Source organism: Oncorhynchus tshawytscha, linkage group LG16 (assembly GCF_018296145.1).
Source record: "Oncorhynchus tshawytscha isolate Ot180627B linkage group LG16, Otsh_v2.0, whole genome shotgun sequence".
NCBI classification, from domain to species: domain Eukaryota; kingdom Metazoa; phylum Chordata; class Actinopteri; order Salmoniformes; family Salmonidae; genus Oncorhynchus; species Oncorhynchus tshawytscha.
In genome coordinates this window covers 37,553,102-37,577,568 of record NC_056444.1, presented here as the reverse complement: position 1 = coordinate 37,577,568, position 24,467 = coordinate 37,553,102, and the positions used below count along the sequence as shown (strand labels likewise).

At 41.2% G+C, this 24,467-nt stretch overlaps 1 protein-coding gene across 1 annotated transcript; it reads right to left on the bottom strand.

Annotated features, from left to right (window-relative positions):
• Window positions 1-1,314: 1,314 nt before the first annotated feature.
• On the bottom strand, window positions 1,315-22,176 carry LOC112215617 (divergent protein kinase domain 1C). The gene is made up of 4 exons (XM_024374792.2): window positions 21,369-22,176; window positions 9,794-10,477; window positions 7,390-7,554; window positions 1,315-2,366 (listed from the first exon to the last, which is right to left on the bottom strand). Exons 1-4 carry the CDS (start codon window positions 21,582-21,584, stop codon window positions 2,097-2,099), a joined length of 1,335 nt encoding a protein of 444 aa, XP_024230560.1. The 5' UTR covers window positions 21,585-22,176; the 3' UTR covers window positions 1,315-2,096.
• Between the last annotated feature and the right edge of the window lie 2,291 nt (window positions 22,177-24,467).

Sequence of the window (24,467 nt, the reverse complement as noted above, 5' to 3'; positions counted from 1 at the left end):
GTCAGTGCATGTCAGAGAAAAAAACTATCCATGAGGTCGAAGGAATTGTCAGTAGAGCTCAGAGACAGGATTGTTTCAAGGCACAGATCTGGGGAAGGGTACCAAAAATGTCTGCAGCATTGAAGGTCCCCAAGAACACAGTGGCCTCCATCATTCTTAAATGGAAGCAGTTTGGAACTACCAAGACTCTACCTAAAGATGGCCGCCCGGCCAAACTGAGCAATCGAGGGAGAACGGCCTTGGTCAGGGAGGTTACAAAGAACACGATGGTCACTCTGACAGAGCTCTAGAATTTCGGGAAATGTATAAAAATAACAGGATGCGCCTGACCTCAATTTCGAGTCTCATAGCAAAGGGTCTGAATACTAATGTAAATAAGGTATTTCAGTTTAAAATTTGGAATACATTTGCAATAAAAATTAACACTGTTTTTGCTTTGTCATTAAGGGGTATTGTGTGTAGATTGATGAGGAAACAAATGTATTTAATCCATTTTAGATTAAGGCTGTAATTTAACAAAATTAGGAAAAAGTCAAGGGGTCTGAATTCTTTCCGAATGCACTGTAGGTTGCAATATGGCTTTTTTGGAGGGGGTTCCTCTGTGATTTTACTCACACGCAGCTTGTGTGTTTGGGAAAGGGAAAAGGGGGTTGACACTGTATCCAAATATCAACATTTAAAGGATATGCATCTACTGCTTAGTTAGATCTGAGCCACTGGCTTATTCCTATTATTTTATTTCTTTAACTTTTAATTTTGGTTGAGATGGAGGCGTGAATCCTCATATCATTTGTTAACTTGTTGACAATTAATAGACTATTTAACGTGCATCGCAATCAAATATCAACATTTGAAGGAGACATTTATTTTTCTTGGATATATCCATCTGTGCCTCTGAGTCTGGTATTAATTCCAGTTTGTCTACAAATTAATAATTGATATGTTGGATTCAAGTCTCCTTTTCAACCAAAAAAATCCACCATGTCATTTAGGTTAAAAGTTGGGTGAAAAAAATACAAAATGCCCTTACTTTGATGACATTTTGCAAATCCAATTTGTTTTCACGTCCTCATACAAATATTTTGGGTTGAAATTACGTGGAAACAATGTTGATTCAACGAGTTTTCCAACCATATCCGCAGTGGGATATGCCTAGGGTTTCAAGCTTTAGATGATTTTAAATGGAATCTACAAGTTAATAATACTTGTGTTGTATTCACTTCTCCATCTCAACCAAGAATCAAAGTTAAAGTCAAATCAAACCTTAAATGCACTTTAAACACAGTTTGACTTGATTTAATCCGATATTTTCACTTACATTTTTGGATGAGATGGAGATTGAGATGTGTTTTGCTCCCACCCTCCGTTCCTGTCCAAAGCCTGTTCTTCATCTTATTTCCTCCCCCTGTCCTGTGGTGAACCAGCTGGAGAGCCTAGGGAACCTGATTTTTTTTGGAAGCTAAGGCCACTGAAGAAAGAAAGGGAGTACTTGCACAGCAGCATCGCCATTTCCCATTGGAACAGGCGACCAGGCCGGATGGTGGGAACCAAGCGCAGTTTCTGATATATGCTTCTCCTCGTCCATTAGCCTGGAAAGTGTTGACATGTTACTTGAAACAAAAGGTGGACCTGACAACAGGCAGCTGTGGTTTTGGCTAGTGGATCACAAGCGGGTGCATGACTACAAACCTTCCGTTCATACAGACATTGCAAAACATTTTCAAAAAGCTCTGAAGTGATCATGAGATTATAGGCCGACTGTACAAAAGGGTCAAAAGAAAGTTTCTGCATTTATTTGAGGTAAAGATGACTCAAATAGATTGACCACTTGCTTGATAGACCATCAGTTATTGGCAGATGCTACAGTGATACCTCTGAAACTGCCATAGTCTGCTTACTGTAGGTACTAAAGCACATAGTCAGTGCTAACAGCATCAGAGCATTTTTTGTCACTTCAAAAACCAGTGTAATCCAGTCCTCAGGAACCACCTCACAAAATGCAAAACATCAAAAACATGTTAAATTAGCGTTTCATGAAGCCAATACTGTTGGTTTCTCCACTGAATAGTTTTTGTGAGGGGGAACAGTGCAATGCTTTAGAAGTTAAGAGCTGTGTGAGGGTGAATGCCCTCTCTATCTTCTCCCCCTTCGCCCCAATGCTCAGAGGATGTCCCTTGGTGGAGGAGGCCCGTGAGGAGGTCTAGCAGCCGCTTCTGGACAGCCCGGTCTTGCACCTCGTCCTCGCCCCCCGCAGTGTCTACGCACTCCTGCACCGCCCGCTGGAGGTCCACCTGGTGGGGGAGGCCCGCCTTGGCGCCCAGCAGCGTGGGAGAGAACCAGGGCCTAAAGATCTTCTCACAGATCACCTGTCCAGAGCAGAAGAGGGGGTGACAGACCAGAGAGGAGTGAAGAAAGGAAGAGAGAAGAGGGGGTGACCGTGAGAGACCCAAAAGGAAAGAGGGTAACAGAAAGTTGAGAGAAGTGGAGGCGGCAATAAGTAGTCATTGTGAGAGTGACCTACTGTTCCTCTGTTCTTATTTAATTATCACTGGGGTCATTATCAGTCATATTCTTATTACACGCCAATTTGAAGGGGACATAAGCCACCCAGACACAAATACCCTTTCCTCTACCCCTGCATTCGTTAAATGACAAAGCCTCTATTGTCTCCTTGTATGGCAGGCAGTACAATGGAGAGGTAGGGGTCAGCGAGGGTTACGGTAAGTGATCAGAAGTGGAGGAAAGGTATCGCAGCAGCCACCTGTGGCCTTGAGGTGGACCTGGTGTAATCACATAAACAGCATTATCTGGGAGCTATCCACTTCTCCAGTGCATCCGGCAGTGTGAGTGACAACAGTATGTCAATTTATCAATTGGATGCGTAGTATGTCAAAGACTAGGTATTGACTCAAAGCCGGTATTCAAACAAATTCGGATCTGCGATCTGCGTACTGCATTTACTTTTGGGTTGGGATTCAATCTGATTGCAGATGTGGACAATATGCCAAGGTAATTTTCGATTGAGCCTGACGTGCAGTGTTCACCATGAATGTGGTCTCCATGAACACAGAAATATTGCCTTTATAACGTGCATTGCCGGAAAAATGCAATCGGATTGGATCCCGGCCTCAAGAGTGTTATGCGTGTGATCTCCGCGACTGTCTGGGAAATGATATTTAAAAATGTATTTCCGTGTGCAAGGCATTAATAATCTGCATTAGATTACATCCTTTACAATCCCTTGCAATCGTGATTTATTTGGATCAATGCCCCTTGACACTAATGATACTATTGAGGAACTCTTGAAGTCTTATCTAACCTGGATTTACTTCTTGTATTATGAATATGCTCTGAAAAACCCTATCATAAGAAATTAACATTCCTTGTAGCACCCAACTACACATTCATAATTAAAGTAATTAAAAGTTGAGGGTGTGACTAGGGTGGGCATTCTAGTTTCTTTATTTCTATTTCTTTGGCCGGGTGTGGTTCTCAATCAGAGGCAGCTGTCTATCGTTGTCTCTGATTGAGATCCATACTTAGGTAGCCATTTTTCCACCTGTCTTTGTGGGAAGTTGACTTTGTTTAGGGCACATAGCCTTTAGCTTCACGGTTTGTTTTGTAGTCTTTATTGTTTTGCTCTGCGTCTTTTCAAATAAAGAGAAAATGTACGCTCACAACGCCGCACCTTGGTCCAGTTCCTTCAACAACCATGACAGAGGGCTTTAGTATAGATATTGAGAGGATCAGCCAAGCAACAATTCAACAACTTGTTTAATTGTAATGTGTAGAATGAGTTGAAAATACAATGAACAACATATAAATGCAACTTACAACAATTTCAAAGATTTTACTGAGTTACAGTTCATGTAAGGAATTTAGGCAGTAATCATTAGGCAGTACATTAGGCAGTAATCTATGGTTTTTACATGACTGGGAATATAGATATGCATCTGTTGATCACAGATACCTTAAAAAAAATGTAGGGGCGTGGATCAGAAAACCAGTCAGTATCTGGTGTGACCACCATTTGCCGCATGCAGTGCAACACATCTCTTTCGCGTAGAGTTGATCAGGCTTTTGAAATTGGCCTGCAGAATGTTGTCCCACTTCTCTTCAATGTGCCAGTGGCCATCAAAGATGAGCATTTTCCCACTGAAATTCGTTACAACGCCAAACTGCAATCAGGTCAAGACCCTGGTTAGGATAATGAGCATGCAGATAAGCTTCCCTGAGATGGTTTCTGACAGTTTGTGCAAAAAATGTTGGTTGTGCAAACCAACAGTTTTTCATCAGCTGTCCAGGTGGTTGGTCTCAGACGATCCCGCAGGTGAAGAAGACGGATGTGGAGGTGCTGGGCTGACATGGTTACACGTAGTCTGCGGTTGTGAGGCCGGTAGGACGTACTGCCAAATTCTCTAAAACAACATTGGAGTCGGCTTATGGTAGAGAAATTAATATTACATTTTATAGCAACAGTTCTGGTGGACATTCCTGCTTCTGATTGGCTAATTGACATCATTTGAGTCAATTGGAGGTGTACCTGTGGATGTATTTCAAGGCCTACCTTCAAACTCAGTGCCTGTTTGCTTGACATCATGGAAAAATAAATCAAAATAAATCAGCCAAGACATCAGAAAAACAATTGTAGACCTCCACAAGACTGGTTCATCCTTGGGAGCAATTTCCAAATGCCTGAAGGTACCACGTTCACCTGTTCAAACAATAGTATGCAAGTATAACCACCATGGGACCACTCAGCCGTCATACCACTCAGGAAGGAGACACGTTCTGTCTCCTAGATATGAGCGTAATTTGGTGCGAAAAGTGCAAATCAATCCCAGAACAACAGTAAAGGACCTTGTGAAGATGCTGGAGGAAACAGGTACAAAAGTATCTATATCCACAGTAAAACGAGTCCTATATCAACATAACCTGAAAGGCCGCTCAGCAAGGAAGAAGCCACTTCTCCAAAACTGCCATAAAAAAGCCAGACTACAGTTGCAACTGCACATGGGGACAAAGATCATACTTTTTGGAGAAATGTCCTCTGGTCGGATGAAACAAAAATAGAACGGTTTGGCTATAATGACCATCGTTATGTTTGGAAGAAAAAGGGGGATGCTTGCAAGGCGAAGAACACCATCCCAACAGTGAAGCATGGGTGTGGCAGCATCATGTTGTGGGGGTGCTTTGCCTGCAGGAGGTACTAGTGCACTTCACAAAATAGATGGCTTCATGAGTAAAGGAAATGATGTGGATATATTGATGCAACATCTCAAGACATCAGTCAGGAAGTCAAAGCCTGGTCGCAAATGGTTCTTCCAAATGGACAATGACCCCAAGCATACTTCCAAAATTGAGAACTTAAGAACAACAAAGTCAAGGTATTGGAATGGCCATCACAAAGCCCTGACCTCAATCCTATAGAAAATGTGAGGGCAGAACTGAAAAAGTGTGTGCGAGCAATTAAGCCTACAAACCTGACTCAGTTACACCAGCTCTGTCAGGAGGAATGGGGCCATAATTCATCCAATTTATTGTGTGAAGCTTTTGGAAGGCTACCCGAAACAGTTGACCCAAGTGATACTAGCCATCCCGGATCCGGGATCGTGACTACAGGCTCAAGCTCATTACCATAATGCAAAATGCAAAAAATATTCTTAGAAATATTTAACCTCCACACATTAACAAGTCCAATAGCTCAAATGAAAGATAAACACCTTGTTCATCTACCCAGCAAGTCAGATTTCTAAAATGTTTTACGGCGAAAACACACCACATATTTATATTAGACCACCACCGAAACAAAGACAAGAGGCAGCCATTTTGTCCCAGAAAATATAAAATTATAAAAGCAGGATTAAAAAATAAATCATTCACTAACCTTTTAAAAATCTTCATCAGTTGACAGTAATAGGACATGTTACACAGTACATTTATGTTTTTTTCAATAATATGCCATTTATATCCATAAATCTCTGTTTACAATGATGACATTTTCAAAAAATGCTACTCAAATGTCCGGAGAAATGATGATAGCTCCGACAGATAACGTCAGATAACAAGCAATACACATGACTAAATATACATGTTCTACATATAGTTACAAAGATACACTTCTTCTTAATGCAACCGCTGTGTTACATTTATTTTTAACGTTACAGAATTCGTTCACTAGGCTATAATATGAGACGGCGCTCAGATATTAACAGTATGTCTCCTCTACGTTTGGAGTCCACAGAAACCCAAAATTAACCACATAAATATTCCCTTACCTTTGATGTTCTTCGATCAGAAGACGTGGAAGGAGTTATACTTACCCAATACATCGTTTGGTTTCAAGTTGTGTGTCTCTGTATTAGCATATGCTAACAGCTTCAGCTGAAATGCACCCAAAATGACTTCTGGTCCCGCACTCTTGCGCATCAAAACTTCAAAATTACATATTATATGTCGACTAAACTGGTCAAACTAAGTGCAGAATCAAGCTTTAGGATCTTTTAAACGTGTAAAACCAATTATCAGCTCGAACAGACAAACCGACATCAATTGGTGTTTCATGGAAAAAGAGAGAGCTCCAATTCAGACGCGCGCAATAGAGTGCATGTATTTTCGCGTGACCCGAATGTTTTAGCCCGCCAAAGGACGAGGGCGGGCGAGATTCTCACAATGAACGCCCCATTTGAAAGCAGACATCGCGCTGAACACATAGAAACTGTTCCCAGATCCGTAGCTGGTTGGGAAGGGTGGGGGCGATGACGTCAAAGTTGTCCCAACTTTTCTGTTGCCAAGAGAGAGTTTGGGAGAATGGCTGCCCTGAGAGTTCTGCTTTACATACAGACATAATTTAAACGGTTTTAGAAACTTTAGAGTGTTTTCTATTCAATAATAATTATTATATGCATATATTAGCAATTTTGGACAACAATTTTTTCTGTTTACTATGGGCACGCACTTCCTCCAAAGGGGGCAGTATTCAGCCCGATCCTCAAGAGGGTTTAAACAATTCAAAGACAATGCTACCAATGCTACTAATTCAGTGTATGTAGACTTCTGACCCACTGGGAATGTGATGAAAGAAATAAAAGCTGAAATAAATCATTCTCTCTACTATTATTCTGACATTTCACATTCTTAAAATAAAGTGGTGATCCTAACTGACCTAATACAGGGCATTTTTACTGGATTAAATGTCAGGAATTGTGAAAAAATGAGTTTAAATGCATTTGGCTAAGGCGTATGTAAATTTCCGACTTCAACTGTATTTGTACGAATAGAACATTTCTGGGATCTTTAATTTCAGCTCATTAAACATGGGACCAACAGTATTTTTTTTGTCCATCATAGTATGGAATACCGTTCATATTTCGATGCAACCATACATACCTGCAAGTTGCTATTTCTCCGCTTGGAACTGCACTTGTTCGTCTTCATGTTGCATTTGGATATGCAGTCAAAGAAGTTGCAGTCGTCGTCGTTAGTGCAGTTCTGCTCAAGGATGTCTCGCATTTTGGGCTCGAAGAAGGCCATGTCCACATCTATAGCCACCACCTGCAGAACAGCACAGAGAGAGGTGAGTAAGTGCCGGTGTCTGGTCATGTTGCATTGCTGCCAACTCCGGAGCTCACACTGTCCACAGAGGCAAGGATTCAATAGTCAAATGTATTAGGCCTATCCTTTCTTACATCCACCACTATCAGTCTTGCTTTTGCCCTTTCATCCATCTCCCTATTCCACTGTCTGAAAAACACATTTTTTTTAAAAGGGAGGGTAATAAATCAAGAGTAACCAAATTGTAAATATTCCTGTTGGATAAATGTGGAATTTGTCATTGACGTGATCATAGAGAAAAAAAAGTCCTTCTTTTCTCTCACATTGCTGTTTAAGGGAGTTGCTGTTTAATCTGCATGGCTTGATATGTTCGTCCTCTTTGCAGTAGATGGCTCGTAAAGAATGACTCCACTGCAGCACTTCATGTCAGCTACAGCTGATTTATGGCAGAACACGCCACCAAATAAATGAAACCTGTCACTGTCGAACCTTGGAAGGTCTTCGTGATCAGTGAAAATAAGAGACAGTAAGCATACGTAGCGTTTGAAGGAGCTGTAGATCTGACAGACATGATAATAAGTGCTATTCTCAACGAAGCAAGCCAATCCAACATGTACCCCAATATTCTTTTAATATATACAATATAGCCCCTAATATACTGTTTGCCCCAACATACGTTTAATATACACAATATACCCCCGCCCCCGCCCCCGTATATAACATAGACATTTCACTTCCTCTGTTTATTATCACATGAGAAAACGGAAGCAGGGATCGGCTGTATCCCCTGGAGCTATAAAACAGAGAGAGGAGGGATTGAAAGTCTACTTTGTTTTAATTACAGAGCAGCTGAAACATAAACAATAACAAGCCTCCTTTGGATTCATCTCCTTTCTCCTGGTCTTTGTTCACATTGTAACATGAGCTCACTGTTTGTGTAAACCATGACAGGTACAATAATATTATGTTTCATTTCAAACAGTGTAATCTTTTGAACTTCGATGTTTTCAAAAAAAGTGTAAACTTACCAGCAATTATACAGGGGGAAAAAAACATGACGGAGAAAAAGTTTACAAACCATTTTTTCTTGGACATTCACAAGCTAAATAAAAACTTGCGTGTTACTTTTTATCTCCGAAGGGTAATTTGCATCGGCATTCTGACCCGCATGCACATTACACACTAAACGATGTCCATATAACAATGGTTATCTCATTATTAAGGGCCTCATCAAAATAATCTTTTCCTGTCACGAATGCCGCTGCAACAATGATAATATGGTGCATAACAACGATGTCATTTTCTCCATCCTAAAATAGGAATAACGATTTCCTTTCTAAAGCTAAATTTGTGTCATAGTTACATAAGCCAATTCTACAGACCCTGAAAATAAGACGTGTGTTTTTCATTGATTGCTCAAACGGCTGTTTGTGGCCTTTTATGGAAATCAAATGAAAATGGTGCCGAGGACTGTTAATACATTGTAATACCCTCTGTTCTCACACTATCCTTTTGTGTGAATGATGTTAGCTTTTCATTCCGCTTACGTGACCTATTCAGAAAAAAGTTATATCAATGTTCGATGACTGTTCACGCTATGAATCACCCGTCAGCAGAAACACAACACAAATCCAATGCAAGGTGGTCTTTGCACCTTGCTCTCAGTCCTTGATAGGTCATAGTCAGCCAAATATGCACAGGTTTCAAACAGACCAAACTAAGGTAAAAACCAATGTAGCACAATGTTGATAAATGGCACAAGCGGCCATTTTTGTTCTTGTGGAAAACAATTAGGCAGCCTGGAGCCTCGTCATTCTTTGTACACCGCATTGCTCTCATCAAACTGTTTGCACTCTGCGGATGAATGTGCCGCTGTATTGTGTGGATAAATTAACTAATGTGAATGGGGGCAAAATCGGGTTGGTCTGTGTCTTAGTGTGAAAAAAAAGGAGCTAGATTTCCTAACCTTGTCTTGTTTACACAGGAAGAATCTAAACTCCCCCACTAAAGAGAAACATATCTCAGATCTGTGACGGTTACCCAGCAGCCGTTTTGGGACTGTTTTAATGACAGCTTTCCCTTCACACAAGGCTCCCCTGTTGTTTTGTGTGAGGGAGTCAGCAACTCTTTGCTTTGAGGTGTGTGCATGTTAGCTGAATGTGTGTCTATGGGTGTACTGTGTGTGTGAGTGTGTGTTCCTTTGCAGGCTCAAATGTGTGTGCAAACGTGGTCAGCTCACCGTAAGGTCCTTCCGGATAGCAAAGTTCTCCGGCTTGATGTCACACAGGTGGAGGCGGTGCAAGAAGTCGTTGTCGAAGCGCCACGCCATGTCCAGGAAGCTGAGGGCGATGCGGTGCACCATGTCCCTCGCCGTCCGTGGGCCCGCCGATACCTCCTCCAGAGAGAATATGTTCTGGTCCCAGGCGTGGCCTGCCGACAGGTACTCCACAGCGTAGAAGTGTCCGCAGGAACCCAGAACCTTGGCTAAGTGGCGGCTGAGGTCCTGCAGCACCCTCAGGAAAGTGTACTCCTCCTGCTGGAGCAGGGACCACAGCGATGCTAGCTCGGCCCGCGAGTAGGCCTGCCCATGCTCCCTAAGCCTCTGGCCCCACAGCGGCGGCAGAGAGGCGTTGCCGCTTATATCCAGCCCCAGGGAGTTCCTGATCTCCAGGGTGGCGTAGAAGACCACGTCCAGGGGAGAGAGCTCTTCGGCTGGGTCCTGGTACTCCAGGAGACCCAGGCTTTCATATGAGGAGAAGTTTTCCAGTTTGGACTTGAGCACCACGGGCGTGCCACGCCACCGGGCCTCGATCACCTTCTTACCGTTCTCGTAGTAGAGGCAGCGCCTGTACTCCACCTGGCCGCTCACGCACAGGTCCTCGCAAAGGTCACCGGTTAGGGTGCCCTCGCGATACTCCTCACACTGGGACAGACAGACAGACAGACATAAACACACACAGACAAAATCGAATTATTTTTGGTGTACATAATACGGTTGTCATGCATTTGAGGTAACAACAATTTAGCAGAAAATTGTGGCCATTTTTCAACTAAAATGTGATTTGTAGTCCATGTCTCATCCCAATAAGGGAATGGCACTGTGTGATTGTGCTACTGAACCTAAAATGGGCAATTCTGTACGCATCAGTACATTTGATGCACATTTTTCAGTTGATGCTGAATTATATCACATCACACTTCAGACTCGGCCTCTAACCTGCTCTCAATGTCTCGGATTAGCGAGCAAATGGGATTGTTATAAGTCTCGGTGCATAGATGTCGGTCCAGAGGTTGGAAATTATTAGTGTTCCTGGGGGATTAGAGAGAAAATCCCTCTCTGCCCACATTCCAAAGTAAACAGCTGTCATCTTGAGTTGGTCACGATTTCAACAAGATCAGATGCTTAATGGCTTTACTGGGTGGCATGGCATTAGCACTTTAGCCATAGCTGTGTTTCCCTTATCACCAACCCTCACAATGGTTTATTGGTCCTTCCCCACCCTTTCCTCTGTGGCCTCTCTTACATGTTACATTGAAATTGCAAGCCTACAAGCCTAGGTCATACTTTATACACAATGTAGTGACACAATGAATTTGTATTAATTGGTGAAATAACATACATGTAATTACACTGGTAATAATTTAAAACAATGCCGCTGAGGACAATTTATTTTCATTACAATTAAGTGTTGTCCATATAGCATAATTATATTTATATTTTACAAAATCAATTAAGAGTCAACAGTATTGTCCTGATATTTAATGCACATTATACATTCCTTGAGTTTCATATTATGGATGTTTTGGCAGACTTTACTGCGCTCCAACTTTGCTCTCTGTTTAGCTGGGTGACATCACAAATGAAAGTGGCCTATCTCAAGCTGTATCATATAGTTTGACGGCTACAAGTGTCCTCACCTTACCTCCAGAGGGTTGAACTCGGAGACCCCTGCAATTATTTTGAGGTCCCTAATGTGCCCCTAAGATCTCTCGGCTCTATGTAGGCTAAGCTGCGCTGTGGCCATAATGTTCCAGCCTAGGCATCTGGCCCAGGACAAATCTTTTTTTTATTTTTTTTTACCCTTTTCAGTGCGGCTGCCACGTTCCACACGTACATTTGAATTCCCTGTATTTCATGGTACTTGCATCATTTCGGGCTGCAGCTGTTTATACTGTAGCTTCTGTTTGCATGTAAACTTTCCCACCATGGTGTTTGGACTGTGTGCAAGTCTGTCATGGTGTTTTACTTGCATTTGTCTGTGTGTTGGAGTTTACAATGTACATGTAATTGATTGTTAGAGAAACCCTGTCTGTCTGTAAAGCGTTGAATTGTGATTAATAACAAAAGTGAATTCCAAATGAACATGGCTTCAGCTTCAGTTTATATGTCATACTATCAGTTGTGGATATGTACAGATGAGCCAAATTACAGTACAAAAGCTAAAGTCAATAAATACCCCTGTTGACGCCCACAGCATGTTTGTTTTGCGTTTCAAACTCTAGCTAATGACAAACAGCAAATTCTCCGGTGAACACTGAGAGTGTTATATCAACACTGAAAGTGTGAAGTCTGTGGACTCATATGCACACCGGAACAATTCAATTAACACATTGCTTAGTTTAAAGCCTGAATAAAATATTTGCCTTGTTTTTCTAGTAAATTGTAGAGTTACCACCCATGGCTGTATTTGTTAGTGACAGACACATGGTTGTTGCATTCACACATTTTCAATCCTATGGACTTCACCAAGTGAGAACCTAAGCGAATGTGTTTTTTATTTTTTTTATTTTTATTTTTTACAATTAACACAATACTTATTTCATAAGGCCTTATTTCGAGGGCATAGTTTTACCCTAATATAGGGGCTTTAAATGCATCACATTGAGCAAAAACCACAAACATAGATATTGAAACAAACTATTCTAAAACTCTACCTGCAATAGAGTAAGCAGGGAAATATGATGATTATAGTTTTGGTTTTGGTTCAAAGTGATGTGTATGAGTTTCAGGCCTGTCTGTATTAGGGTAAAACTAACTAACTGTGTGTTGGGTATTGTTTTAAACATTTATTTTTGAATTATAACATATTCACTTAAGATCTCACTTGGTGAATGCAACCACCATGTCTCTGTCACTAACATATACAGCCATGGTGGTAAGTCGACAATTTGCTTCAAAGGCAAATATTTTAATAAGGCTTTACACTAAGCAGTGTATTAAATTAACATAGTTCAGGTAGGCATATGGTTCCACAGACTCAACCCTTTCAGTGTTGATTTAACACTCTCAGTGTTTATTTGGTTTAAATTAACATCGGATAATTTTCTTGCTATGAATAAGTGGTTCAAGGGAAACAATACCCTCCAGACTTTGAAGTAGTCCACACCCTTAATGAACCTTTGGTTAACCAGGCAATTGGTTAACCAGGCAATTGGTTAACCAGGCAATTGGTTAACCAGGCAATTGGTTAACCAGGCAATTGGTTAACCAGGCAAGACACATCATCATGATTGTTGAGTTTGGATGAAGCAGTGAAAAAAATCTGAGGTTTTGTTTGTTTTCTGTACTTTTCCTTCTTTTATATTTTATTTCTCGAAATCCCCCCCAAAAGACAATGAACAAAGCAAACATCTATTGGCCATCAATAAGAATCAAGGAAATATCTGTTGGCTGAGCAAAACCTAAATTCTGTCTCTGGGGCACATTCCATATTCAAAAGTGCAAATACATTGACCTTAAAAGGCACGACAAAAGCGAATCACGTACGTTTCTGATTTAACTCAACGGCATGGTTTACTAAGTGTTTACACCGCTGCAAAGATTGGTCATTTCTATTGTATTCCTATTCTATGGCTGGAATTCAATCAATAAGAAAGAGACAATGTTTACAAACTACTGCCCATTTACGCACACTTTTTACTCTGAAGGCATCTACCTATGAAGAAAGTCTACCTGGAAGTGGCAGTAGGCCTAGGTTTTTACAGTATTCATCATTCTGTAATCGTATTAGGTCATGGGAAATGGAGCTATAGCATAAATAATGTAAAATCCCTTAGCATGTGTGTAATAACAAACAAATCGCTTGGAATTAGGTTAGTTTAAATGCATGTTGTACATTTTGTTAGATTCCTGTCATTCAAATCATCTTAAAAACAAAATGATTTTGTATAATTGCACTTTGGGTGCTTATTGAGCTCTCCCCTTGGCAAAGTAATGGTTAAGTCTGGATTGGACCAGTGTGTCTGTGGTCTGTCGAGCGGAGCGCAGCCCGGCCCAAGCGTTGGTCAGAGTAGGCATGTGGGGAATGTCCTGTGACAGTAGCCTTAGCTCTACTTAGAGTTCTCTCCCTCACAACACTGGAAAAAATGAGCCTGAAAACAAAGATCTGCTCAAATATGTCCAGAGAAGACCTTTTAGTCAATAGACAATCATATAAATATATACATTGTAGCCTAGATTATATAGGACTACATTTGGCTCGAATTGCCAAGCGGGAACAATGTGAGAATTATTTTGGCTCACTCGCGGCCAATGTAAGCCAGTACTGTAAATCAAATCAAATCAAATTGTATTGGTCACATACACATGGTTGGCAGATGTTATTGCGAGTGTAGCGAAATGCTTGTGCTTCTAGTTCCGACAGTCCAGCAATATCTTTCAAGTAATCTAACAATTCCACAACAACTACCTAATACACACAAATCTAAGTAAAGGAATGGAATAAGAATATATATATATATACATATAAATATATGGATGAGCAATGACCAAGCAGCATAGGCAAGATGCAATAGATGGTACAAAATACAGTATAAACATATCAGATGAGTAATGCAATATATGTACATATTATTAAAGTGGCATTATGAAAGTGGCCAATGATTTCAAGTCTGTATGTAGGCAGTCTGATGGCCTTGAGATGGAGGCTATTTTTAGTCTCTCTGTCCCAGCTTTGATGCACCTGTACTGACCACGCCTTGTGGATGATAGGGGGGTGAACAGGCAGTGGCTCGGGTGGTTGTTGTCCTTGATTATGCTTTTGGCCTTCCTGTGACATCGAGTGCTGTAGGTGTCCTGGAGGGCAGGTAGTTTGCCCCAGTGATACGTAGTGCAGACTCCAGCCTCTGGAGAGCCCTGCGGTTATGGGCGGTGCAGTTGCCGTACCAGGCAGTGATGCAGCCTGACAGGATGCTCTCAATTGTGCATCTGTAAAGGTTTGTGAGGGTTTTAGGTGACAAGCCAAATTTCTTCAGGAACAGGGAGTACAGGAGGGGGCTGAGCACACACCCTTGTGGGGCCCCAGTGTTGAGGATCAGTGAAGTGGAGATGTTTCCTACCTTCACCACCTGTCCAAGACCCAATTGCACAGGGTGCTGTTGAGACCCAAAGGCCTCAAACTTCATGATGAGTTTGGAGGGTACTATGATGTTGAATGCTGAGTTGTAGTCAATGGACAGCATTCTTACGTGGAATAGGGCAGTGTGCAGTATGATGGCGATTGCATCATCTGTGGACCTGTTGGGGCTGTACGCAAATTGAAGTGGGTCTAGGCTGACAGATAAGGTGTAGGTGATATGATCCTTGACTAGTCTCTCAAAGCACTTCATGATGACAAAAGTGAGTGCTACTGGGTGATAGTCATTTAGTTCAGTTACGGTTGCATTCTTGGGTACAGGAACAATGGTGGCCATCTTGAAGCATGTGTGGACAGCAGAATGGGATAGGGAGAGATTGAATATGTCCGTAAACACACCAGCCAGCTGGTCTGCGTATGCTCTGAGGACGCAGCTAGGGATGCCGTCTGGGCCAGCAGCTCTGCGAGGGTTAGCACGTTTAAAGGTCTTACTCACGTCATTCACAGAGAAGGAGAGCCCACAGTCATAGGTAGCTGGCCACGTCGGTGGCACTGTATTATCCTCAAAGCGGGCAAAGAAGGTGTTTCGTTTGTCTGGAAGCAAGACGTCGGTGTCCATCACGTGTCTGGTTTTCTATTTGTAGTCCGTGATTATCTGTAGACCCTGCCACATACGTCTCATGTCTGAGCCTTTGAATTTTGACTCCACTTTGTCTCTATACTGACATTTTACTTGTTTGATTGCCTTGTGGAGGGAATAACAACACTGTTTGTATCTGGCCATATTCCCAGTAAACTTTCCATGGTTAAATGCGGATGGTTCGCGCTTTCAGTTTATGTGAATGCATAGTAGTACCATAATTGATACTATTGTTGTGTGGAGTGTGAATTTGGGTGAACATTGTGTTTATTCATTTTAAAATGGAGAAGAGCAACAAATGCATACATTTTGAGAGCACTGAGTGGGTTGCCTGTTTTACAAGAAGTTCAGTTCACTGGGAGTAATAGTTTTCCAACATGATGCTTGCACTATACACAACATCATTGTCACGTTTTATCAAGGTGGGTGGAATCAGGCAGAGAGCAGGTTTCAATGATTCAACAGTTTATTCTCCGTGCACAAAAAACACGGTCAACCCAAACATACAGGGTGACTAATCCAACACAGGATCAAAAATAGACCGGAGAATAAAACACAAGTACTACACCAAATGACATGAATACAAAACAATCCCGCACAAAACAAGGGCGGGACAACCTACTACATATAAGGACGTTAATTAAACTAAAATACACACAGGTGAAACTAATAAGACAAAACCAACAGACAAACGAAAAAGGGATTGGTAGTGGCTAGTAGGACGGTGACGACGACCGCCGAGCACCGCCCGAACAGGCAGGAGAGCCAACTTCGGCGGAAGTCGTGACAATCATTGCTGCTTCTTGGACTCAAACTAAACCAATTTATTCAGTGGCCTGAATAATGTTACATTAATTGATAGTTTAGCTGTGGGATTCAATTCTTCATCATATTGTTTGTAATCTCAAAAGGCTGGTTTACTAGCACATATATTTACAAATCACGAAAGTTACTACAGATATTATTAAATTCAGATCAAAAATCAAACCAAAGATTCCACATCTGTATTGCTTGCTGTTTGCGGTTTTAGGCTGGGCTTTTGTAAAAACACTTTGTGACACCTGCTGGTGTAAAAAGGCTTTATAAATACATTTGATTTGATTTGACCACAAATATTATATTAATGATTTGTATGCCTGTTCCATCTCCACAAGTGGTTACATACCTGTGAAGATATACAGTACATACATGTTGAGTGCTACTATTATCACAGTATCATTAACCAATCATGTTATTCACAATGACATGAAATAAAAGGAACACAATAGCATATTTACGGTTTTTATTTTTTTAATATATATATATTTTTACAGATGGTAGAATATATAATGTATACTTTTTGTAACAGTACTGCAATTATCCTATGAAACACAACCATCATTAGAATTCACATTGTCGTGGCCTTGGCACCATTCCCTATCTCCAGGCAATGCCAATTTATGGCTGGCTAAATGCGTGAATAAAGAACTTTAAAAAGCCAAGCTGTAGTGTAAGCACCAGAGCAGAAAGCTATTAAGGTGTGCAATAAAAAGCTTAAGGGATTTGTTCAATTAGTAAAGGCTGCCTAAACCACAAAGTCCCTATTGCCAGCTGAGAGTCAACCTCCCTTGCCATTGTGAGAAGTTGTTCCAAGCAGGATATATGCTTCATCTTTGCAAATCAAGAAACCGTAGATAATCATAGAAATATTGGGACAAGGTTAGTCCCTGTGTCTATCGTCAGGATTATGGAGCATTTCCATCAAAGTTCGCTCTCAAAGTCACCTACTGCCTTCCCTGTGTGTGGTTATGGTAATATGTTCACAAGGTATGAGTGTAATAGGTTTCATCTAGTAATTCAAAATACCATCAACTGATAAATAATGGCCCAGTGCAGTCAATAACGTGATATTTCTATGTTATATACAGTACCAGTCAAAAGTTTGGACACTCCAGGGTTTTTATTTATTTTTTTACTATTTTCTACATTGTAGAATAATAGTGAAGACATCAAAACTATGAAATAACACATATGGAAACATGTAGTAAACAAAAAAGTGTTGAACAAATTTGAGCTGTTCTTGCCATAATATGGACTTGGTCTTTTAACAAATAGGGCTATCTTCTCTATACCACCCCTACCTTGTCACAACACAACTGATTGGCTCAAACGTATTAAGAAGGAAAGACATTTCACAAATTCACTTTTAACAAGGAACACCTGTTAATTGAAATGTAATTCCAGGTGAATACCTCATGGAGCTGGTTGAGAGAATTGCAAGAGTGTGCAAAGCTGTCATCAAGGCAAAGGGTGGCTACTTTGAATAATCTCAAATATAAAGTATATTTTGATTCGTTTTTGTTACCACATGATTCCATATGTGTTATTTCATAGTTTTGATGTCTTCACTTCTTCACTACAACGTAGAAAATAGTACAAAAAAAAAAAAACCTTGAATGAGTAGGTGTGTCCAAACTTTTGACTGTTACTGTATATATTTCCACACTATGAGGTTGGAATAATACAGTATAAGAGCTGTTTGAAAAGACTGACTGACATCTCTGCCTGTTTTGGTGGGATGGAGTTTTGGCCTGCCTGGTGACATCACCAGGCGTTAAATTACTTAATAAACCAATAAGAAAGAGAGTCCCAAACCTCTCTGCCAATAATAGCTAGTTTTCAGTTTCCCCGACCCCACTCAGACCACTCCCAGACAGTCCTAGCAAAATGATTGCTTTTAGAAATGGCTATTTTTTAAGGGGCTATTTATTTTGGACAATTTTAATTGAAAACAATCACAGTAAGGTATTTAACTTTCACACAAAAATGATTTGATATTGAGATACAAATGACTGCATTTAATATACAATTTAGCCTCAAGCCTGTGTTCGCCTCAAGCCACATAATATATCAATTTAGCCCCAAACCTCCTATATGCAACGACATTTAGATGAGAAGCTAAATAAACTATTAACACATTTATATCTGTACACTCTACCAGAATAATGATGTAAATCCTCTAAGTACTGTATGTGGGTACATATGAAACATATCATTGCACAAATTCAAATAAATAATTATATATACTGACAGAATAGGAACTGTCTGAACAGGAATAAACGCTGAGAACAAAAACAGGTTGGGTGGTTTTTGTTCTGTCCTGTCAACCTCGGCACACAATGGTCAGTTTCACCCTAAAGAGAGGCTACTTTTTGAGGTTGGCCAACATTAGGTCCTGCAACAATGTCAAAACCAGAACCGACGGACTGTTGGCCTATTGCACTGGGCAGTTTGCCAAAAGGGAGTCGCAAAAGCAACCACTGTTTGTCTATTTTGTGCTCATTTCTTGTCTGTCCACATTATATACTGGACTAGCTGCATTTAAAGGGAAATTTAAAAGCATGTTTGGGGTTATTTATGAGGTTAAACATTTAAGCAATTGGCAGAGTAAATGTTGATGGGAGACAATGGGGTTCATGTAATCATAATATGAAATCTAGCTATCATTGCCTTGTGTATTAAGTCATATTTTGTGTCATTAAATTCATGGCTGGATAATCAGCAGTGGCTCATTGTGTCAGGTTAGATCCCCACCCTGAGTCTTTTTTTTGTTTCATATTTAGAGGACAGAACATTCCATGGAATCAAAGGTCATCATTTATCTGACCAAGGCCTTTGCCCTGAGGAGACAGAGGGGTGTAACATTTCCTATGTGAACTGTCACTGCACTCAAAACACTGTCAAGAGAGAACACACAACTGTGTCATCCATAGAAATTAAAGTCAAAGTTATTTATTGCACAGGTCATTTGGCTTAATAAATGTCCATTTCAAAGGGATGGTGTTCTTCGGCATGCAAGCCTCCCCCTTTTTCCTCCAAACATAATGATGGTCATTATGGCCAAACCGTTCTATTTTTGTTTTATCAGACCAGAGGACATTTCTCCAAAAAGTACTATCTTTGTCCCCATGTGCAGTTGCAAACCGTAATCTGGCTTTTTTATGGAGTTTTTGGAGCAGTGGCTTCTTCCTTGCTGAGCGGCCTTTCAGGGAATGTCGATATAGGACTCGTTTTACTGTGGATATAGATACTTTTGTTCCTGTTTCCTCCAGCATCTTCACAAGGTCCTTTGCAGTTGTTTTGGGATTGATTTGCACTTCTCGCACCAAATGTACGTACATCTCTAGGAGACAGAACGCATCTCTTTCCTGAGCGGTATGACGGCTGCGTGGTCCCATGGTGTTTATACTTGCGTACTATTGTTTGTACAGATGAACGTGGTACCTTCAGGCGTTTGAAAATTGCTCCCAAGGATGAACCAGACTTGTGGAGGTCTACAATTTTTGATTTTCCCATGATGTCAAGCAAAGAGGCACTCCATTTGAAGGTAGGCCTTGAAATACATCCACAGGTACACCTCCAATAAGTATATGTAAACTTCCGACTGTTTATATTATATTATATTTTTCAGTGCAAGTTGAATTACCTTTGGGAAAAATGGTGGAAAGCTTTAGAAATCCAGCCCTTTCTGTCTTGTGTGGTTTTGGCAGTGAAGTGATGTTGGTTAGCCAGAATGGGATACGTTGCTCTATCGTTTTGTTATGATCTGGGTGAGAAATAACAACTTCAGTCTCGGTCTCCACCTACCTGGAAGAGATTTGTGTCTCACTTCCACAAGTGACACACTGAAATGACATTTAACCACCCACTCAATATTGTGTGTAATCTACTAGTACAAAAGTGTGCTTTATGTAAAAGCTTTAGAACCAAGAAGTAGTCCCAGAAAAAAATTGCAATTATTTTGTTTGAGGTTCAGGGCCACTTCTAGAAGTTAAACTCAGATGAGTATCCAATCGTAATTTTACTGAAATACAGTTAAGTCTCACTGTATTGTTTATCAAATCAAGACTCAGGGAAAAAAAGGGTAGAGAAATAAAATGATGGAAGATGTCTAATGCACCATGTCTTACAGTTTTTTCACTACCAACAATCATTTTTGAGAAAATGTCCTCCCCATTAAATGTATTGTCGTGAAATGCCTCGAGGGCTACAGAAAGATGTTGGGGCTGAAACATTAGTCGGTGTACTTGGTAGAGAGCGTGGCGGTGCAGAAATAATTCTGTCTTTTAAGTAAACAGAGAGATGGACTGTGGTCTCGGCGCTTCCCTTACGAAAAAAGATTGCAGTCAGAGTGCAGTATAACTGCAATACACTGTCGTATAACTGTCGTTAGAATGCAGTATAACTGTAGTAGGCTGCAAATACTGTGTCCAAAATAACACAGCCGACTGCAGTTACTGCACTTTCACTGCAGTTTCAAAACTTCAATCTTTTTTTGTAAGGTTTAGAGCAAGTTAATTAAAAGGCATATTTCTATAGTACAGAGGTTAAGAGTAAGGGAGAGAGAGAGCGAGAGGAGCAACTGAAGGCATTTTTATGTCTGCTACTGCTTAGGAAATGCTTCTCAATTGAGACGTGATGTTTTATTGTTTTTTCCGCTCTATATTCTCATGGTATCCTGTCAATTCGGCTGAATTCCATCACAGTGTGTTACTCTGTGAATGTTGGTTGGTATAATTCAAAAGGCATTTGTCCAAGACAGATAGATGTCTATGGATTAAATAACTTTACCTTGAGAAAATATTTTGACTCTGTCTAATCTACATTATCTTCATGTGTAATATTGTTTGGCTTAGTGTGTGGTTTGTGTTGTGTCTCACACACACACACACACACACACACATTTTACGTTGTGTGTATCAGTATTCACACTAACCTCAAGTTCAGTGTCAACATCGAAATGGAAGTGTGAGTCCGCCGTCTCCATGTACTGTACTCACCACTCTCTGCAGGATCTTCTTGCTCTTGTCGTCCGTGCAGTAGTCGGAGAGGATGGTCCGGTGCACAAACACCAGGCCATTGAGGAACACCCAGGAGCCGAACCAGAGCAGGGCGAACACCAGCGTGCTCCTGCGGCACACCTTCATCCCGAGCCACCTGAGCAGACAGCACCCCCGCGATGGCTCTGGCCCCATGGCCCTTCGCAACGACCACATCTGTTGACCGCAACCCCCCTTCAACCCCTGGTTAAACCGCTCAGGGGTGAGAGCTAATTAGTCAGCACCCACTCTGCCCGATTGTCTTGCATCTCTGGTAGTGGCCGTCTGGTGTTGGGGAGCTGCAGTGCTGCTGGTAGGGTCTGTCCTGCTGGGTACATGCTCTTCTGGTTTCTCCTCTCTCTGTCTGCTGCCTGGTAGCTCCCCATGGCTGGCCCGTTGACTGGCTGGCCGGTGCTCGTCTGGAGGCCCCCCCTGCCCCCCTTGAGACAGCTGCTGGATCTTAAACTCAGGCGCTCTGCCCCATTTGGTTTCCTTCTCCTGGGCTGCCTTCCCAGCTCCCAGCTCCTTCCTCCTTGTGTGTGTTTTTGTATGTGTGTGTGTTTTTCCTGAATGAGCATAGCCAAGTGCACTGATTGAGAGGCTGTGCTGTGAGTGCACGGCCAGTCAACTGCTCTGAGCACCTCTTCTACGCTACACTCTTCCTATCAAACTGGAGAGACTCCCCTGCAGTTTTTCTCTCTCCTGTCTTGTCTCTACCCCTATTTCCATTATTTTTCCCAATCTGTCTTTCTCTCTCTCTCTCTCACTCTCTCTCGCCCTCTTTCTCGCGCACCCCACCTCTTCCCCCTTTCCTCTGCCTCCCGCCCCCTTGTTATGAGATCACCTCCTTTCGGGTTGCAGCACTCTTTTTTACCGTTACCACGGCAGCCGGGACTTTGCTAAGACTCAGTCCCTGCACAGTTGTGTCTGCCGAGTGTGCTGCCAATTCTTATTAGTCTCTCTGTGTACTTTCTTCTGTGCCACACATAACAGGCATAACTGTAAAAACAGCCCAGGTGTTCTTAGGCTCTGTGATAACTGCTCTATTTGTAAATGGGGATAAAATAAGGCAAGTGAAATACAGCCCCCATCAACAGATTAGATTTTTTTAAATTGATTTTTAACAACAAATAGTTCACCGGAAGGATCATGTTTGAGACGCCTATGAAGGATGGAATCTTCAAATGTTGGTTTTGCTGCCTCAAGGGAATAGATTATTTCCCACTCGCTCCATTCTCTCTTCGCTCTCTCTCTGTACTCTCTCTCTCTCTCGGAGCAAGAGTAGCAAGTGCCCAGAATGTCCAATGACTTCACAGAAAAGGCACCAAAGCCCTTGCGAAGCTCTGTGCACATTTATACATTTAGTGAGGAGTTTTGTGTCATTTTAATTGGCAATTAAACAGTCTTGTGTACTTTGTGTAGCTCCTCAGCGTTGGCATGATCTAACACTCTTCTTCTCTAAACTCATTAATGCTCATCAGAGACACCAGGCTGATTTTAATGGTCTGACACCATTTCCAAATTGCCGGATAAGCATATATTTTAAATGTGGTTATACCCTATTATATCTAATCTTGAAATGTACAAATCTCACATAAAATGTACAAAAAAACAAAGAGTAAACACTCCAATACATATCTATTTACACTTATGTAATGCAACATACATATTGACAGCGCAATGAATTGTTTGTATGACATATGTTTGATCAACACCATACCTATATGTATTTTCACATCATTCAGTTATTTTGTTGGGAACTTGTACTCACTTGCTACCTTGGTGAATAATCTGATCACTTGATTGTAACCTTTGCAAGTCTATAAATATACATTTACTGAGTTCTGTGTATATCCTCCTTAAAGCTGTATCACAGCGCCATCTAGTGATCATAGGTACATGTAACTATAACAGGTTATTAACAGATGAGCAGGCCCTGAATTCATTCACCTTCACTTAGGATCTTGATATTTATGTTACATCCTGCTCTCTTATAAACAATTGCATGGGACAATTATCCAACGTGCACACAACTGAATTCCTGAATTCTAGATGATGAACCCTGAACCTTTTGTATTCGGTGAACATTTAGATTAATATAACCCATCATTGCATAGTGAATTACACACAACCCAAACCAAAATGTGACTCATTTTCACTCATTGCTTGGAGTTGATTTAAAAAAAATACATAAACAAGAACAATGGAACAAATAGATTTTCGGCCTGTGTACATGTGGTTAATTCCTTTTCTGTGTTAAAACAGAGCAATGGAAAAATGGAAAATGGCTTGTAATTGTTATCTATTTTTGCAAATAAACCAAAATCATCTTGATATTTCATTTTTCATATGTGGGTGGGGTTAAATGTGAAATGCCTTTATTGGCCAAATACACAGCCAACGCGTCCTATCCCTTCAAAATAAGAGTTCACCATTGGAAGCTGCTGTGGGGTGTTACGGTTTTCTTCCGTCGAAGGAGAGTCGGACCAAAATGCAGCGTGGTAATTTTGATACATGTTTAATAAACGAATAAACACGATAATACAAAAACAAGAAACGGAACGTGAAAACCTATACAGCCTATTTTTTAAATTTTTTATAAAAAATAATTTATTACCTTCAATACCATTAATTCTTTACAACTCATAATTTTCATACATACTCCAACAATGGTATTTTAATTTAACTAAACAAAACAAAAACCCCAAACAAAACCTCAGGGGAGCATCTTCCCTCCCCGTCACCCTACAAACTACCTTTCCCTATCTCCCCGTCCCTAATCTATCCCCTTACAAATCTAAATGACACCCAGCCCTAAACCCCCCTTCCACCTCTCCCGAGAGGCATGCTGCCCCCACTTCCTCTCCTCCCTCTTCATACTCCCCCTCAAATCTCCTTCCACCCTCCTCACTATCCCTTCCACCCCCCAATCTCTCCCTGTCTTCACCATGTTCTGACTGGCTTCCCACAGCCCCCGTTTAAAGAGACTCATGAGAAGCCAGAGCAGAAACCTGTCCCTATCCGTCCCTCTCGCTCTCCCTACACCTCTCTCTAACCTGG

Bases quoted from the DNA above. Each gene is read 5' to 3' on its own strand.
- LOC112215617 (XM_024374792.2), bottom strand. From the start codon at position 21,584: ATGTGGTCGTTGCGAAGGGCCATGGGGCCAGAGCCATCGCGGGGGTGC. The intron at 10,478-21,368 runs GTGAGTACAGTA...TGTCTGTCCCAG, and splicing joins AGAAGATCCTGCAGAGAGTG to TGTGAGGAGTATCGCGAGGG. The intron at 7,555-9,793 runs GTGAGCTGACCA...GCTGTTCTGCAG, and splicing joins CTATCCGGAAGGACCTTACG to GTGGTGGCTATAGATGTGGA.